Genomic DNA, 17,870 nt, shown 5'->3' with positions numbered 1-17,870 from the left:
CTTGAATCTCACGGGTCTTGATGTTATGTTTGAACCTGGCTCTGATACCACTTGTTGGGAAAATTACCCAATATCGATGAGATGAAGATGAGATTAGACAACTAAAAGATTTAAGAAGAAGACTCTTTATAATTTTGGAAAGGGTTTACAAAGATTTTGTTTTGAGAACTCTCTCTTACAAATGTTTTCTCTCTTTGTTTTCTTGATGTGGGATGATTACAAATGGTGCCAAGCACCCCTATTTATACAAGTGGAGGAGCACACTCCAACAAGTTCTAGATTTCTCTAAATTATTATTTATTTCAAAATATCTAACTCCATAACTTTCTCTCTTCTTCTACACAATTCTTCTTCTACACACTTCTTCATCCTTCTCCATTTTTCTCTACATATCTCGTCTTCTTGAGCTCTTGGGTTATAACTTGATTAGTTATTATTCTTGGACTAATGAGAGAAAACCCAACACTTACTACACCACAACTCTATGAGATAGCTATAGCCAAAACCGATTCACCGTTTTTCTGCCGGTTATGGTTCATATTTTCAGTCTGGATAAAATATCCTAAAACAACATTTTCACAAACCAGTTTAAAAAAAACATTTTACAAACAAAACTTAAATGTACATCAACTTTTAGGGTGACAAAGGAATGACATGATAACTTGATTGTAAATTGTATGTCCAATCTTATCATACGACCAAACATTACTTCATTATGCACCATTCTATTTGTTTTGTATCAGATCATCACACAAGTTCTAAACCATGATCAAGGAAATATAGTATTAAACAGAAAAATAAAGTAAAACTAAAATCTGGCGTTCTCGAACCCATGCAAGTCACTGACTCTGTTCATATGTTTCCTCATCTTCGCCACTTTAGCCAATCTCTCCGCTGCTTTCCAAGCCGACGTTGGAGTAAGCGGCTCCAAACTCTCCAATGATGACGTCAACTGTCTTCCTCTCACACCGTTAAGATCCGCAAGCTCAGCGTCTAAGCCACGTAAGCACATATCACTCGAGTTCAAGCCGTACTGCACCAGCAAGGCTCGAGCTGACGTCAGCAATCTCTCAGCTCCGGAGTAATTATTGCGCTCTATAAGCCGCCGAGACTCCGCAACGGCTCGACTGCTGACGTGGAAGTTTCTGAGCCTTGCGATGTTCGGATTGGATGATGATCGTACGGTTACGGGATAAGGAATCAGAAGCGCCCGATCTTCCGGGTTTCTTATTTCTTGAGTTGTGGGGTCCACGTAACGAGATCGAACGGTCAGGATTCTGTGGGACCTACTCGTGATGGAAGAACTAACCGGCGCTTTGATTTCCACGAGCAACGCTCTCTCTTCTCCAGCGTACATATCACCTAACCGGACCGAACCGGTTCCAAGCCAAGCGGGTCGACCCGAAAGAGAGTAGACGGCAGTAATCTCTCCCTGACCCGACCCAGAAACCAACCCGAGGCTTAAACCGAGATCCTGAACAGACAAACTCAGATAACCGTTGATACTTCTCGCAAAGGCGTCCTCTGAAACCGCGTGATCCCACGCGCCTAGCCACACGACGGGGATTTTAGAATGGGCTAACTGGGCTTGATGGGCTTGACGGTCCGTTAAAACGAAGATGGCGGCGAAAGGGTTTTGCTGCCGGCGATCCTCTAACACCTTCACCGCCTTCTTCAACGCGTCGTTAGCGCTCATTCCTCCGCCGTTACAAGCGACTCCGGCGCCGGAGACGGATATGATATCCACGATTCTTCTTGCTGATCTCCTCCCGTTCGCCGTCATCCTCCGTAACGGCAACAACCGTTTCGAGCTCGACGAAAACGCGACGATCGATAAACGATCCGTCTCCCTAAGATTCGAAATCAGGAGCTTCATCGTTCGCTTCAGCGATTCTAACCTCCCGGCCAAGTCCAAAACGATAACCAAATCCACCGGTAACCTACGCGCCGTCGTAAAAGGTGGTGATTTCACCTTCATGACGACGGAGTAAGTCTCGTAACCTTTCACCGCCGCAACGATCGCAGATTCCGGCGAGAGCTTAACCTCCACGTTTCTTAAAGAATCATCCGTTAATAGCTTCGCCGTTAAAGGTGACGGTGTACTAACGGAGAATCCAGTGAACTCGCCGTCTTCGTTTTCGTCGGATTCGAGTATCGTGTGGAAACCGGCGGGAGACATGGGAGATGAGATTAAAGGCTCGTCGTCGTTGTAAACTCTTAACCGGCTGGTCTCTTGTCCGGTTTGAGAACCCGGTTTACCGTAATTCCGAGTTTCAGGCAACAGCGAAGATCCGCAAACCGGACACGTGACGAGCCGGTTATGATCGGCTGCGGCACGTGACGTCACGCAGGGGAAATGAAACGTGTGTGAGCACTCCGCCGTGAAAATCGCCGTGCCTTGACCCGGTTTCACGCTCTGTGAGCAGATTCCACATTTGTTGCTACTCTTCGCCTTGTTGAATCGGAGTTTGGATTTGAGGAGGGCGAAGCTCGCCGGAGAAGAAACGAGGCTACTGTTTCTCGTCGGAGTTGTGGCTGGAGTTGATTCGGCGGTGGTTGTTCTGCACGTTAGCTTTGGAGTTGAGGGAAGAGATGGAGAAGGTGTAGCGGTGGCGACGGCGACGGCGGTGGCTGTAGAAGTCCGGCAACGGAGGCTGTATGTGCCGGAAACAGAACGAGGGGTGGTTGGAGTTGAGAAAAAACCGAACTTGTAAGAGGGTTTGTGTCGGAAACGTTGATCCTCTGGTGAATCAAGAACACCGTTGCTGTCGTCGTCGTGTCTCTCTTTGGGTAAGGAAGTGCAAAAGGCTCTTCTCCAGCCGCTTATCATTTTTGCCTTGTGAGTCGTGCGTTCTTGTTGGTGACAGACAGAGAGAGTTTTTTGTTTCTCTGAGATGAAGGGAAAGAGAGATGGTGGGAGGGTTGAATTTAAAAAGGAGTCCTTTTTGTCAATAATAGTGGAAGAATGAGGATTGGTTTAGTGGATTTTATTATATAGAGATTAAAGAATAACTGACCATCCTAAAGGCTAAAGTTGTGAGTTTATATAAATTACCGAATTTCTAATTGATTTTCTTTCTAGATGGTTAATTATAATGAAATCATTGCTTTTGGTATGAATCTTTATAAATATAGTATAACTTATGGGCTACAGGCTATATATCATAGCCCTACTGATGATTATGAGGAAATAATCTTTACCACCTAATTTGAACATGAAACACATAATCTCTTGCATGGTTAATCATAACATAAAAATGTACAAGAATTTTAAACTTATGGGCTATAGATTATCAAGCTTATTAAACCGACTGATACTAACTTTAACAAAATCTGGTACTACATATTTCACAAAAGTATCATATGACATATTTTACATTCAAATTAAAAAAAAAGAACACTATTGTAGAAATATATCCTAAACTTACTATATTATTAATTAGATGATAATGGTTTTCCATTCAAATAAAATGAGGTTTCGCAGGCTGAGGAAATAAATCAAAAATTGCTTCAAAATATATTGTAAAATGACATTTTCGTAAAATAAGAATTAAATTTTTTGTTTGACGGTGAGAATATTAAACTTATTTACCACGTAACATTATATATATAACTCCTAATATTGTAAAATCTAACTCCTAATATTACATTAAATTTTGAAACTACTTAGAATTTTTTCTTATATAAATTATTTTTAATTTTTAAAACTTGAATAGCAATAGTTTTTCTTATATAAATATTATAAATTATACAAAAATAAAAATACATAAAATTTTGAAACTAATTATAAATTTTTTTATATAAATTATTTATATTTTCTTAAAGTTGAATGGAAATTTTTATAATTCAGGATTATACAATATATTTTATTAATAAAACATATTATGTTTTTAATTTTTTTTGTTATTTTTAATGTGACTAATAATTATTAAAATAATTCAATTGTTTTATTTATAGAAACTAATAACTAAGTTTTAAAATTAAATAATATTATTCATAAAATATATAAATTTATTTACAGATATGAAACACAAATTAAAATATTTCACATTATTGTTTAAATGATATCTAATGTACAAAATATTTTATGATAATTTTAATTCTTATCAAAATGTTATTTATTAATTATTAATTAATTAAAATGTAGTAATTTCTACAAAAAAAAAATCAAAATTCGTTTTTCTTCATAAAAGCTCACAAAAGTTAGTTTTTAGTTTTTTTCATAAATTGGTTAAATTTTTCAAAAAATAGTTTCCCTAAATTTTATGAAATCTATTTATTGAAAGTCTTGATTGGCAACTCAAATGGTTTTTACAAAAACAAAAATTAGAACCAAAAACTTAATTGGATAAAAAATAATTTCTACAAAAACAAAAACCAAAAACTAAAACAAAAACCACAAACAATCAACCTTTTAGTCTCACATCTTTGGCAACAACAACAAAAATATGTATTCTCGTAGTTGGTGCATCATTAAAAATTTCACATGGTAAAACTTGGGATTTAAAATGTAGAAATAGTTACAACTTACCAATTAGAAGAGCATATGTTAATTGAGTATTTTCTTTGAATAACACTATTGGATCTTTGACGGAATTGAATGCAGTAGATGAGAAAATATGATTGGGTTAATACAGTTCAGTGAAAGTGTAAGTGCATTATTGCATTGATACTCGATTATTGAATCTATGGATGTGCGCCATTAAAATTGTTTATATATCGATCCATGCAACACATTTAATGTTCGAATCGAGACTTGATCCGATAAGCCATCCCCTGATAAATATTCCCTCTCTGTTCCGAAATTAAAATTTTAAGTGTTCAGCTTATTAACAATTTAATATTTAATTTTCTTTTATTTTATCATACATTTTTCAATAATTTTTTACCAATAAAATTTGATCAATTCAAATATTTTCATTTAATATTTCTTAAAAGTATGAAAAAATACCTTAAACATACTCCATCTGTTTTGATATGTAAGTAGTTTTAGTAAAAAATGTTTGTTTCACGATGTAAGATATTTACATAATCCAAAGCACATTTTACATTTATTACATGTTGTGTGACCAATCAAATAATTCATACATTTTTTATTATTGGTTGAATTTATGTATTAAATGCTATTTTTTCAAAAGTAAATTTTTTTTTGATATTCACATTTTTAACTAAAACTACTTACAAATAAAAACAGAAAGAGTATAAAAAATCTATTTTTGTGGAGTGGAACAAGTAAAAAATCTAAAATATCTTAATTTCGGGAACGGAGGGAGTAGAATATAAACATGTTGCCAATGTGCTGAAACTCATACCAACTACATTTGTTCAGGCATTTATGGTTTAACTATATTGCTGAAACTAATGCGGTTCCATAATGAGTAACAGTAGGAAAGTAAACAAAATTATGGGTGGTAAAGAATTTAGTATTTTATCACGTAAAAATAATTTATTCATACCAAAATTTAGTTATTAGTGATCATGATAATTTAGGATTTTCTCAAAAAAATTGATAATTAAGGATGATTAATATTGAAACAAAATTGTAGTAAATTATCGTGTTAGCTTATATACTAATTTAATATTTTGAGGGTTAGATTATAATCAACCGCCAAAATTTGTACACAAAAGTCAAGGTCATTCACCTAATTAATAAAAAAATGTAAGGTTAGTTAGTGCATATATCCCAAGTTTTTTTTGCTAAAACATATATCCCAAGTTGTATTAATCTAAACTATTTACACTATTTGATCTGGCCTAAACTCATATTGGTTTTGTTTATAGATACACTGTGTAATAGTGGAGAGTTATCATAAAAATTGTATGTACATTTTGTTTTCAATGGAAAATTTCAACAAATTGGAGTTTTAATGGTAAATACTAAGTACAAGTAATAAGTAATAACGATCATATTTCCAAAGTAAACACTGAGGATATAATGGTACACATCAAATAAATCAAAATGCACTTTTTAATAAATATCTCCAAGGACATAATAATAATAAAAGTGTTATTGTCACATTAAAAACCAAAAAAAAAGTCGACCTACTACTATAAAAAATCAATGCTATAGAATATGGAACGGATTAAATAAGGGATCGGCGAAAAAACAAAAGAAGATAATGAAGCATCAATAAATGAATGTAGTGATAGTGAATGGCATGGAGATAGGACGAAGATCCCCAGAACAATTTATTACAGATACGCCAAAGAAACCATAGCTACTGTTTTAGTCTGTGTACTCTGTACATTTTAAAGTTGTTGTAATGGGTCGGTCCATTTTTTATTTTCTCTATCCATGTCAATTATTTATTGCTACGAATCACTTTTTCCTCCTAATCTTTCTTGTTTTTTTGTCTGTTTTGTTACAGCTTTTAACGTACATTGCATGCCAAACCTACGTGTTTGGCTATTTTGCATGTTCCAGGACAAGACATATATCTACGTGTAGGAGTAGTCTTAAGATAAGTACATAAACAGAGTAATGTAGTCACAGTTTAAGCACTAACAAGTGTTTCTTGCGTTAATGATATGCCAAACATATTATTGTCATAATTCATGTGTAAGCAAAGCAATTGAAAGGAGTTGTGAATGAAAATGAACACACTTATACAGGTGTACGCAGTAGCTACAATGCAAATAGTTAATTAAAGGATATGAAAATACTGATATATATATATATTACTCCTATGAACAAAATTGTGGATGGTTCATAACCAAAAGATTATACCATCGGCGGCTCAAGAAAGAGAGAGTCGGCCAGCTTTTCCTTTTTCCTTATGTCTTTATGTTTTGTTTTTCCTAGTTAGATTATGATTTGTATTATTTATATTTATCTACGACGGTGTAATCTCCTATATAAGGAACCTATATGTTATGAATAAATATAGACTTTTCCATTACTTTCACAACACGTTATCAGCACGATTGATCTCTAAAACCCTAAGCTAAAATATCGACCATAAACCCTAAATCTCTCTCCATTGCTAAAACCCTAATCTCTATCGATCACCTCTCTTTGATCATGACCCTGATCTGTATTCGACCACTGATCTCAACAAGATCGATCTGTGGACTGATATCTGCAAGTTTCAGTACGCCTTAACTATTCCAGATTGTACGATCAGCCTGTTCCAGTCCGTGATCAAACTGTTCCAGATCTACGAGTTCTTTGACTGCAAGTACCAGCTCGCGTACCAACGATCCCGATCAGCTCAACCTAAGCTAACTCGCGGACTGCAAGGAAACAGTTTGGACCAGTCCGCGTAAGGTTCCAGTTTGTACCAGTCCACGTAAGCTCATTCTCTTGGTGGTCCATTCAACCCATCAAAGGTTTAAGGTATACCTAAACTCTAAGAACCCATAATTGAATGAACTAATGTTCAAAGTGAAACCCTAAAATCTGTAAACCCTAAATTACGTGTGCATGGATTGTTTTATTTGATTGATTGAATGTTTCTTTGAGGTTTAAATCCGTGAGAATTAGGATTGATAGTTTTTATAACCTGATTGAATGATTTGAGGTTTAATATTGCATGTTAGAATCTGTTATAATATAAACCCTAATTCGAATTGATAAACCCTAAAATAGAATCCGTGTATTGCATAATCCGAATTGAATGTTTTGAGGTTTCATATTATACTAGGTTGATAGTTTCGTAATATAATCAATTGTTCTGAGGTTTAAGATTATTTGCTAGAAGCTGATTGATTGATAAAACCCTAATTTTGAATTGAAACCCTAAACCCTAATTTGTGTATTCCTAAAATCAGATTACTTGATTTCATCTTGCTAATATCAGCCTTGAAACTGATAAATATCATCCTTGAAACTTATTAATAAAATTGATAGAATCAGCCTTGAAACTGATTGTTTTGGTTTTTCATGATTGAAACCATATTTTTGGATCGAAACCCTAAATTGTGTAATGCTTGAATCCGTTTGATTATTTTTGATTATTGATCCAATTGCTAGTCTTGATAAAACCTAATTGAATCTGATTGTTAGTCTAGCTAAATCTCATACCTGAAACTGATTGATTAATTGCTAAACCTTGATTGAATGTTTTAATATTACCCTTGCACATATAGAATCCGATTGCTAAGATTGAGTGCATCATATCTACTTGGTCGTGTGGCCAGTTTGCATCATATATCATCCTGACCAACATGTTTATGTTATGCACATGATCTGATTATTATCACTTTTGCATGATCTGATTGTTTTAAATTGAGGTTCTATAATTCCACTCCTGTACATATAGAATCAGTATGCTAGGTTTGCATTATAACCATATGGCCGCATGAAAACATATAGAAGTTGCTTGTTTGGTCGATACCCTTGCTTGATAAATCTGTGTGACTTATTATGCATCATATATCACTTTGGTCGTGTGGCCTTATTGCATTATATCACCTTTGGTCGTGTGGCTTGTTTGCTTATGACCGTATGTTAAATATTTTATGAGATCTAAAATTGACTGATATATGATTTGAGATATCGAAAATCAACTTGGATTTTGCTGCCCTAAATCTCCCAGGAGATAATTATTTGAAATGGGCACTGGATACTGAGTTTATCCTAAAGTCAAAGAACTTGGTGAATGAATCACAAAAGGCGATAATGCCAAATGAGAAAGATTGATACAGAGCAATATTAATTATTAGCCATCATCTTATTAAGAGTCTTAAAGATTAGTATCTGACTATAAAGAATCCTCTAGACCTTTGGACAGAGTTAAAAAATCGAGATATGATCACCAAAGAACGATGTTATTACCAAATGCCCTATTTGATTGGAGGAATCCCAGAATCCAGGACTATAAGTCTGTGGATGAGTCTATTGTTAGCTGGGAAAAATAATGGATTACTGATGAGAAACAGTGAATTGAGACCTCCTGGATTAACCCCATTACCTGATACCAATAAGGCTGCAGAATAAAAAAAAGGTAACCACGTCCAGAATGATATACCACACGGCCATGTCCGTGGAGGGTGGAAAGGACGTGGCCATGGCCACTATAACACATTTGGCCGTGGGAATCACTATGGCAGAGGCCGTGGGTATCAACCCGATTTGAGCCATGGTCAAGGCAGTGGCTGTGGTATATCCTTTAAACCACAAAGCTCGACCAAATCAGTGTGCCTTAGATGTGGAATGGGGAACCATTGGGCTAAGATATGAAGGACTCCCAAACATTTTTGTGACCTCTATCAAAGAGAGTCTGAAATGGAAGAATCATGAAACCCACTTGGTCTATAAAAATGGTGAAAATAATTTCGAACATGATCAAGATGATCTTATGGAATATGAGACTGATAATTGCCTAAAAGAATCAAGTTGATAATCTGATTTCGACATCAACCTTGTGTGATTGCTTTACTTGTATGCTTTCTCTGATTTTTATCTCCTTGAATTTATTTATATTACATTGTCTGATTAAATTAAATGAATGAATGATTTTTCTATATGAGTACACTGAAAAACGCCAATATAAGTACTAAAGCAGGTATCGCAAGTCTGAAAGAAGACTATGACTAGGCTAATATATTATTGCCTAAGGGTATGCATCTAGAAATCAGTGATGCCTTATATTCACCAGCTCTAAGAGCAAGAGCAGCCTATTGAGTTTTAAAGATATAAGAATGAATGGTTTCCATATTGAAACAATGGGCGAAGGAAACAAAGAGTTCCTTCAGATATATGTATAAAATCGCCCAAGGCCATAATAAGTCCTAAAGACTATACATGCATTCTCTACTGACCTAGACTATGCATAGATCAGTATGATAGAGGCAAAAAGCCTGCGAAAATATACACTTTATGGCACGACCGGATTGGCCATCCTGGTCCAAACATGATGCGAAAATTGATATTCAAAAGGCACACATTAAAAGATAATAAGAGTTATCCCAAAGAATCTCACGTGTGTAGCATGTACACAAGGGAAACTCATTAGGCCATCATCAGTAAAACGGCTACGAGCCCCTTTTTCATAATAAAAACTATATGTCTAGATAATACTGGTGAATACATGTCCCAAGCGTTTAAATGATTATGGTATGTCCATGGGGGTAAGTGTGGACAATTCTGTGATACATGTCCATACCAAGAACGACTTGGCCGAAATCTTTTAAAACGCAAATAGCTGATTGATAGACCATAACTTATGAGGTCAAAACTCCCATTCACAGCTTGGGCCACACGAAATTTACATGCACCTAAGTTAATACGCATCATGCCATTTAGTGAGCATAGATATCCCCTATCACAATTATTAACGGGTCAAGAGCCAGACATACCCCATCATAAGACATTTGGATGTGTTGTCTATGTACTAATTGCTCCGCCACAGAGAACTAAGATGGGACCTCAAAAGGAGGATGGAGATATATGTTGGATATGATTCTCCCACAATAATAAAGTACCTTGAGCCAAATATGGGTGATTATAGTTGAGGCCAGGTACACAGATTATTTTAAGACCATGAGGGGAAAAATAATAAAGCTGGTAAAAGAATGGTAAAAGAAATAGAATGGAATCAACCATCAATGTCTTGGAAAGATCCTTGGACTAAAGAATGTCCAAAGATTATACATTTACAAAGCTAGCTAATCAAATGCCAGACACATTTGCTGACCCGAAAAAGAATGACTAAGTCATATATAAACCAGCTTGTAAAGCACCAACGAATTTGATGTCCAAGAAGAGACACAGTCAAGTTTCTACAAAGTCTAGACAACGTATGAAACGTGGTAGACCAATAGGTTCCAAAAGATAAGAATCCTCGGAAACAAAAGAAAGGTACAGAGAATGATAATCAAAATCCAAATCCGAGGTTACTAAGGAAACCATCTCAGACATGGAGATAAAGCCGGCTGGCTTTAAGGTACATGTACCAAACAATGTAGCTTGGGACGCCAAGCTGCAAAGTATTAAAGGTCCTGATAATAATGAATCTCAATCGATTATATCATGTTTGGAACATAATGAAACCAATAAGGAATGTCGACATAAGATGATTTATTTGCATACAAGGTAGCACTTGAATTTATGAATATAAGCGAGGATCATGAACCCACGTCAATATAAGAGTGCGCACTCGTAGAACAGATTGGATTGAATGGAAACGTGGGGTTAAATAGTTTAAAGAAGAAATGCGTATTTGGCCATATGATTAAGACGTCATATGATGTTAAAACCAGGGGATATAAATGGGTCTTGTGAGGAATATAAATCGTGAGATATAAAGCTGATGTTGCACAAGGATTCTCACAAAGACCAGTAATAGATTATGAGGAGACATACTCTCATGTGGTGGATGCAACTACTTTTAGATTTCTCATAATTCTGGCTATATAAGAGAGAAAATTAGACTTGCAGCAAATTGATGTAGTGACTGCATATTTATATGGTCCACTGGATAATGAAAGTACTAGAGGGTATTGAGCTGAAAGTACAACAAGTTCTCGAGAACAATATTGATAATCATCAAAGTATATGATCTGAATATCCTATTAACCTCTGAATACAATTTCCCAAACAGTTGAATATCTCAAGAAAGTGTTTGAGATAAAAAAATCTTGAAAAACAAAGTTTTGTTTGGGACTACAGCTTGAGTACATTAACAATGAAATCCTTGTGCATCAAATAGTATATACAGAAAAGGGTACTCAAGAGATTTAATATGGACCAGTCTCACCCATTATCTAGTACATGGGCGTGAGATCACTTGTTTTGGACACTGATCCATTTAGTCCAACGGTGGACGATAAAGAAGTCCATTTAGTCTTGAAATGGACGATGCAGAAGTCTTGTTTTAGACACTGATCTGTTTGGTCCATAAGAAGGACTATGAAGAAACCTTTGATTTTGGTTTATTTTATATTAACCAGCCCAAAGAGGGGTTATTTGGTTTTGTTGATTTGTTTTTCAGACAGGTTATGTTTTACAAATGGTGGTACACGCATATCACAACAACATCATCCAAGATTTCGTGTGTGTGTATTTGAGGTCGATGACTCAATATGTTCGATCAGATTGTGGCATGGCTGATGGTAAAGAAGAACCAACTATCATGTTCGAGGACGAAGCATATTCTGCCCAAAATCTTCATCACCCACGGATTGCAGAAAATTGGAGAGGTCAAAAGGACCTTTAGTAATGTCCAAATCAGGGGGAGTAATATGTGTTGTACTCCTTTTCCTTCACCATGGTTTTGTCCCAATTGAGTTTTCCTGGTAAGGTTTTAATGAGGCAACATTAAAGCACATTACAAGCTCTAAATGGTTATGGCATCCAAAGAGGAGTGTTATGAACCAGATTGTGGATGGCTCATAACCAAGAGATTATACCATCTGCGGTCCAAGAAAGAGAGAGTCGGTCAGCTTTTCCTTTTTACTTATGTCTTTATGTTTTCCTTTTCCTAGTTGGATTATGATTCGTACTATTTCCATTTATCTATGACGGTGTAATCTCTTATATAAGGAACCTCTATGTTATGAATAAAGATAAATTTTTCCATTAATTTTACAACAATTACCCAAAAATATGAAATAAGTTGACGACAAAAAGATATTTGAAATTAATTATATTCTCATACTGTAATATAAAAATTAATGAATATATTTTAAAATTTCGGTAACCTTTATGAAAGTTTTCCAATAATTTTCTTAATTAGTAGTTATGTTGAAAATTTGTAAATTCTATTGTTGAAAACCTGAATAGAGGACGACTGAAGGTCATTTAATAATATTCAATTGTTAATATTTAAAGCCTTAATCAGTGAAAGGATTTTATACAGTTATTTACATGATGGAGCTCGAAGTTAGAACTGCTAGTCAATGTAGCTATATATCATTTGACCTCTGAACAAGATTTGGAAATTGTATTCAAGATCTTCAATAATATAAAACTATACTATATCTAGTTTCAAGAAAAAAACAACACTATATAGTTTTATGTCCCAACATTTTTTTTTTGATGAAATGTTAAATTTATTGATCGCCATGAAAAAATAATAGTTATGTACAAATGAATGCTAAAAGAGAGACTTCTTTGCTATTCTAAACCTTAATTGTGTTCAATCCGAGTACTAAACCATAGCTGCATCAATCCCAACAACCCCTTCTTCTCATAATAACGTGTAGAAAGAATCCGTTGCCTAATCGTCTTCTCGATCATCTTGGCAAGTTGGTGCGCTGGTCGGCTTCGCTGTGTGTGACATCTCTCATTTCTTTCACGCCATACATAGTAGACAGTGACTTGCAGTGCTAATCTCAAAAGGATAGAGGCAAGCCTGTCACGTGTAGCACCAAGTATACGAGCCAAAATCTCTACCCAATCAGGCGAGGGAGCTGATCGCAATAATGAACCACAAATCTGGAACCAAAGGCCATATGTACACGGACACGCGAAATACAAGTGATCTCTTGATTCTTCAGGTTCGCCACAGAAAGAACATCCTTGTGTTATCCCCCATACTCTCATTCTAGTCTCCGTAGAGAGCCTATCCTTGACAGCCAACCATGTTATAAAAGCATAGCGGGCCACTCCTTGTTTGAACCAGACTAGTTTTGCCCAAGGTACCTTGATATGGTGAGTTCGAATCATGTTCCAAGTGTTAGAAGCGGAGAACTCCTTTCCGTGATCTGCTTCCCCTCTTTTCCACAGCGCTACATCATCATCATCTTGCGCCAGCACTAACGGAAACTCGTTCACCTACACAATGATTGGTTCGATGGTCTTGTCTCTTGTATTCCGAAAGCTCCATTGATGATCAACAAGAACATCAGTGATCCTTGCATTTCTCATGATACCAAGCTTATGAGTTCCTCTTTCTCCAATAACCTCTATTAGTCTCCCCATAGGATGCCATAGATCTGTCCAGAATCCCACAGATTTTCCACTATGAACTTCCATATGCAGAAACTGTTTTGCTAAAAGCCTTAGTTCCAACAGTTTCTTCCATATCCAAGATCCCACTGCTCCTGCTCTGACATCCCATAAAGACTCTCCTCTTAATATAGTATTCTTCACCCACATAACCCATAGAGAATCTAGGTTATTGAAGAGCCACCAGATCAGCTTTAGATCAAACACTATTGAGATGTCTTGTATTCTACGGACACCCAAACCACCTTCTTCCTTTGGTTTACATACCTCTACCAAAGCAACTTTAGCCTTCGATGATATGTTAGGAGACCCACTCCAAAGGAAAGTTGAACATAAACTCTCGATCTCGTCAATACAGCCTTGAGGGAGGCTAAATGCGGAGCCCTTGAGGGAGGCTAAATGCGGAGCACCAAAAGTTGGTGAGGCTGGCAATCACCGAGTTTATCAGCTGTAATCTTCCAGCGAACGCGAGTGCTTTGCTAGTCCAGCTGAGAAATCTAGCTCATTTTTTTCACCAATGGCTCATAGTCACTCCTAGACATCGTTTTAGTGGTGAGAGGCAGCCCGAGGTATTTGACTGGTAAGGCAGAAACAGTGAGACCATTTGCTGTAGCGGCATTTTCTAACAATTGCTTCCCTCTTCCTGCCGCAAATATTGTAGATTTTGCGACGTTTATACACAACCCCGACATTTGAGCAAAGTCCTGAAAGACCGCAAGAGTACATGTGAGAGAACTGGAGGAGCCATCCGTGAAGACAACAATATCATCCGCAAAGCTCAAATGCGTAAGACTAACAACATAGCACATGGGGTGGTACCCAATAGTTCCATCAAGCACAACTTTATTAAGAAGCTTGGAGAGGACATTGATGACGATGATATACAAATACGGCGATAAAGAACAGCATTGCCGTATCCCCCTGGAGCTTGAGAAAAATCCTTTTAGCTCACCATTGATAGAGACAAAAAATGCTGCAGTACTGATGCATTTCAGGATCCATGTTACGAACAAGTCAGGAATGTTCATTGCATGCAGAACAGTTTCTATGAACGACCACTTCACAGTATCAAAAGCTTTAGATATGTCCAGCTTGATAGCAGGCCGAGAAGAAACCAGAGGCTTATGATAGTCCTTCACCAGATCTGTTGCCAATAAAACTTTTTCAAGCAGCAGCCGACCTTGAACAAAAGCACACTGGTTCTTCTCAATTTCTCTTGGGAGAATGGCTTTAAGCCGATGGGCCATAATCTTAGAGATGAGCTTATAAACCACATTGCAATAAACTATTGGCCTGAAATCGCTCATTTTCTCTGCACTTGTGGTCTTTGGCACTAATGAGAGGAGCGTAGCATTAGTGCTTCTAGGCATCAAACCAAATAAGAAGAAAGACTGGACAACAACTACTAGATCCTTCCCCACCACAGTCCAGGCCGCCTTATAGAACTCCATAGGGTAACCGTCAGGTCCCGGAACTTTGTTTGCCGGTATAGAGAACAAAGATGCTTGAACTTCTTCTGCTTGAACTGGCCGAACTAAAGAAGCTGCATCTTCCACATTACAGCGGTAGTCCAGCAGCTCCCGTAATATATCCTCTGAAACCTCCTCCGTCTCCGAATTTCTTTAGTCCTGAAGAAACCTTTCATAGTAAGACACCGCTTCTTTTTTAATATCAGACAGCTCAGTTAGTATCCTCTCATCAGATGTAACCAGTCCCAACATTATTTTGGCGTTTCTTGACCGATATTTATCTATATTATATATGAAATAAAAAGTTATAAGAAATTTACATATATGATACTAGAAAATAAGTGTAATCTCCAAGATTTGGAGGCATTCTACATGCGAAGACATTGATTGGACAAATAAAACATGGCACAATTCGAGATGATTTTTTTGAAAAAAAATATATGAAAACCGTTCAGAAAATCTGAAAAAATACAAAGAAATGAACATATTGACAATTCTTGGCAGAATTTCACTGAAAAAACAAAGAGTCCATAACACTACGGTTGTTATGCATCGAGCTTGTAGTGATTTTTAATAGACAACTAGATTTTGACCCGCGCTTTCAAAGCGCGGGTTTATTTTCCTTTTTTTTCAATTGATAGATATTTAGCGTCATATTTCATATATTTGTGTTTTATTTTATAAAAGACTTAAACTTTTTATCTTTCTTTATCGTGTTTCATTTTAAATGACTATTTATGTTTAAAAAATTAAACTTTATTTTTTTAATGAATTAAGTTGGTATAACTCTGATGAATTAATTTTATTATGTGGTTAATATATTTAATAAAAATAATTATATACTTTTAATAAAGATTTATACTTTTCAATGAAAAAATCAATTTTTTTTATGAATGCTTAAATTATATTAAGAAAAGAAAAAAAATTAATTAAGAATGGTTGAAAAAAAAAATTATTTGAACTTGGACTCAATGGCCCAAAGGAAAAAAAATGTGAGAATTGGATCTGATTTCTTAATCGGCCCAAATGGCCCAAGAGAGATCTGATGTGGATAGTGGGCTGGATCCGAAAATAATGGCCTAATATAGATGTGTTATTAATATTACTTGATTGCCCTTAATGAAACATGCAATGTTAATAAAGAAAGGGCATGCTAAGGTAAAAAAGACAATAGGATCTTGCTTTAATAGTATAGATTGTTGTTGTTTTTTTTTTTGAAAAAGACAATTGCTGTTTTTTGGTAATGATTAACGGGAAAATTGTATAATTTTTTTCAGATTGGCATTCACTAATATTTTAAACTCTGAAGTTATTTAACTAGCATATTGAACATTCAAGTTGGCTTTGGTAACACTAAAAACCTTCAACTTAGCTTACTTGTTTATCAAACAAAAAGTGCAACTTTTTAACCTGTTAATATGGCGACATGTCAGTTTTTAATTTTTTATTAATATTTAATTATATTTATTCATAACCAATCTAAATCATAAATCATAAATCATAAATTAAGCAATTAACAATAAATAAAAATAGAAAGATATTTTAAAAATCAGAAAATCAATTATTTTTAAAAGTCGATATATTTTCTTAAAAAACATGATTTTATTTTTTCTAAAATTAACTTTTCTTCATTTTTTATTTTTTTAAGTCAAAATAATTCTAAATTTTCTAAAAAGTTACGTGAATACTACTTTTGATCATATCTATTCATAAATTTGTTTTAAATTACTTATTAATTTTAATTTTCAAAAACAAATATTTTGAAAACAGTATTTTAAATTATATAATTAATAAATAATATTTCAAAATAACATTAAAATACTGTAGTAAGAATTTTTTTAATTATTTTAGAAAATCAACTAAAAGCTCGAAAATGTTCTATATATTTTCAAAAAAAAATCAATATCATTGTTTTTTTATTGGCCAATATCAATATCCATATCATTGTTTACGGTAAGATTTTTGACATACTAATGATTAGTATGATGGTTTTAAATAAATAAATAAAAAATTTACGGTATATAAAGTTCTTAATAAAGATTTTCTTTAAAAATATTTGAAAAATTCTTACTAAAATTCTTAATAAAATATTTTGATTTTTTAAAATAATTTAAAAGTTCTTACTAAAGCTTACATTTTAAAATATTAAATTAATTTATTAATTATATAATTAAAATATTTTTCAAAATAATATTTTCTGAAAATTAAAGTTAATAAATAATTTCATATAATTTTTTAAATAAACATATCAAAGTGGCTTTCAATTTAAATTTTTAACAAATATTTTTTTTAAAACTAATTGAAATAAAATAACTGAAAGGAAATTAAATTTAGGAAAACTAAAATCCTTTTATTTTTAAGAAAATATTTTTACATTTTAAAAATAATTTGTTTTCTGATCTTTTTAATATTTTCTATATTTATTTATTTATTTTAATTACTTATATTAGTTAAATATTTATGACTTAGATGGGCTATGAATAAACATAATTAATATTAATAAAAAGTAA

At 34.4% G+C, this 17,870-nt stretch overlaps 1 protein-coding gene across 1 annotated transcript; it reads right to left on the bottom strand.

Annotated features, from left to right (window-relative positions):
* Positions 1-587: 587 nt before the first annotated feature.
* On the bottom strand, positions 588-2,998 carry LOC106392108 (E3 ubiquitin-protein ligase WAVH1-like). The gene has a single exon (XM_013832884.3). The coding sequence runs from the start codon at positions 2,828-2,830 to the stop codon at positions 809-811; it is 2,022 nt and encodes a 673-aa protein (XP_013688338.2). The 5' UTR covers positions 2,831-2,998; the 3' UTR covers positions 588-808.
* Between the last annotated feature and the right edge of the window lie 14,872 nt (positions 2,999-17,870).

Source organism: Brassica napus, chromosome C4, assembly GCF_020379485.1.
Source record: "Brassica napus cultivar Da-Ae chromosome C4, Da-Ae, whole genome shotgun sequence".
In the NCBI taxonomy this organism is placed as follows: Eukaryota; Viridiplantae; Streptophyta; class Magnoliopsida; order Brassicales; family Brassicaceae; genus Brassica; species Brassica napus.
The sequence above is the reverse complement of the archived record's forward strand: the minus strand, read 5'-3'. Positions and strand labels throughout refer to the sequence as shown.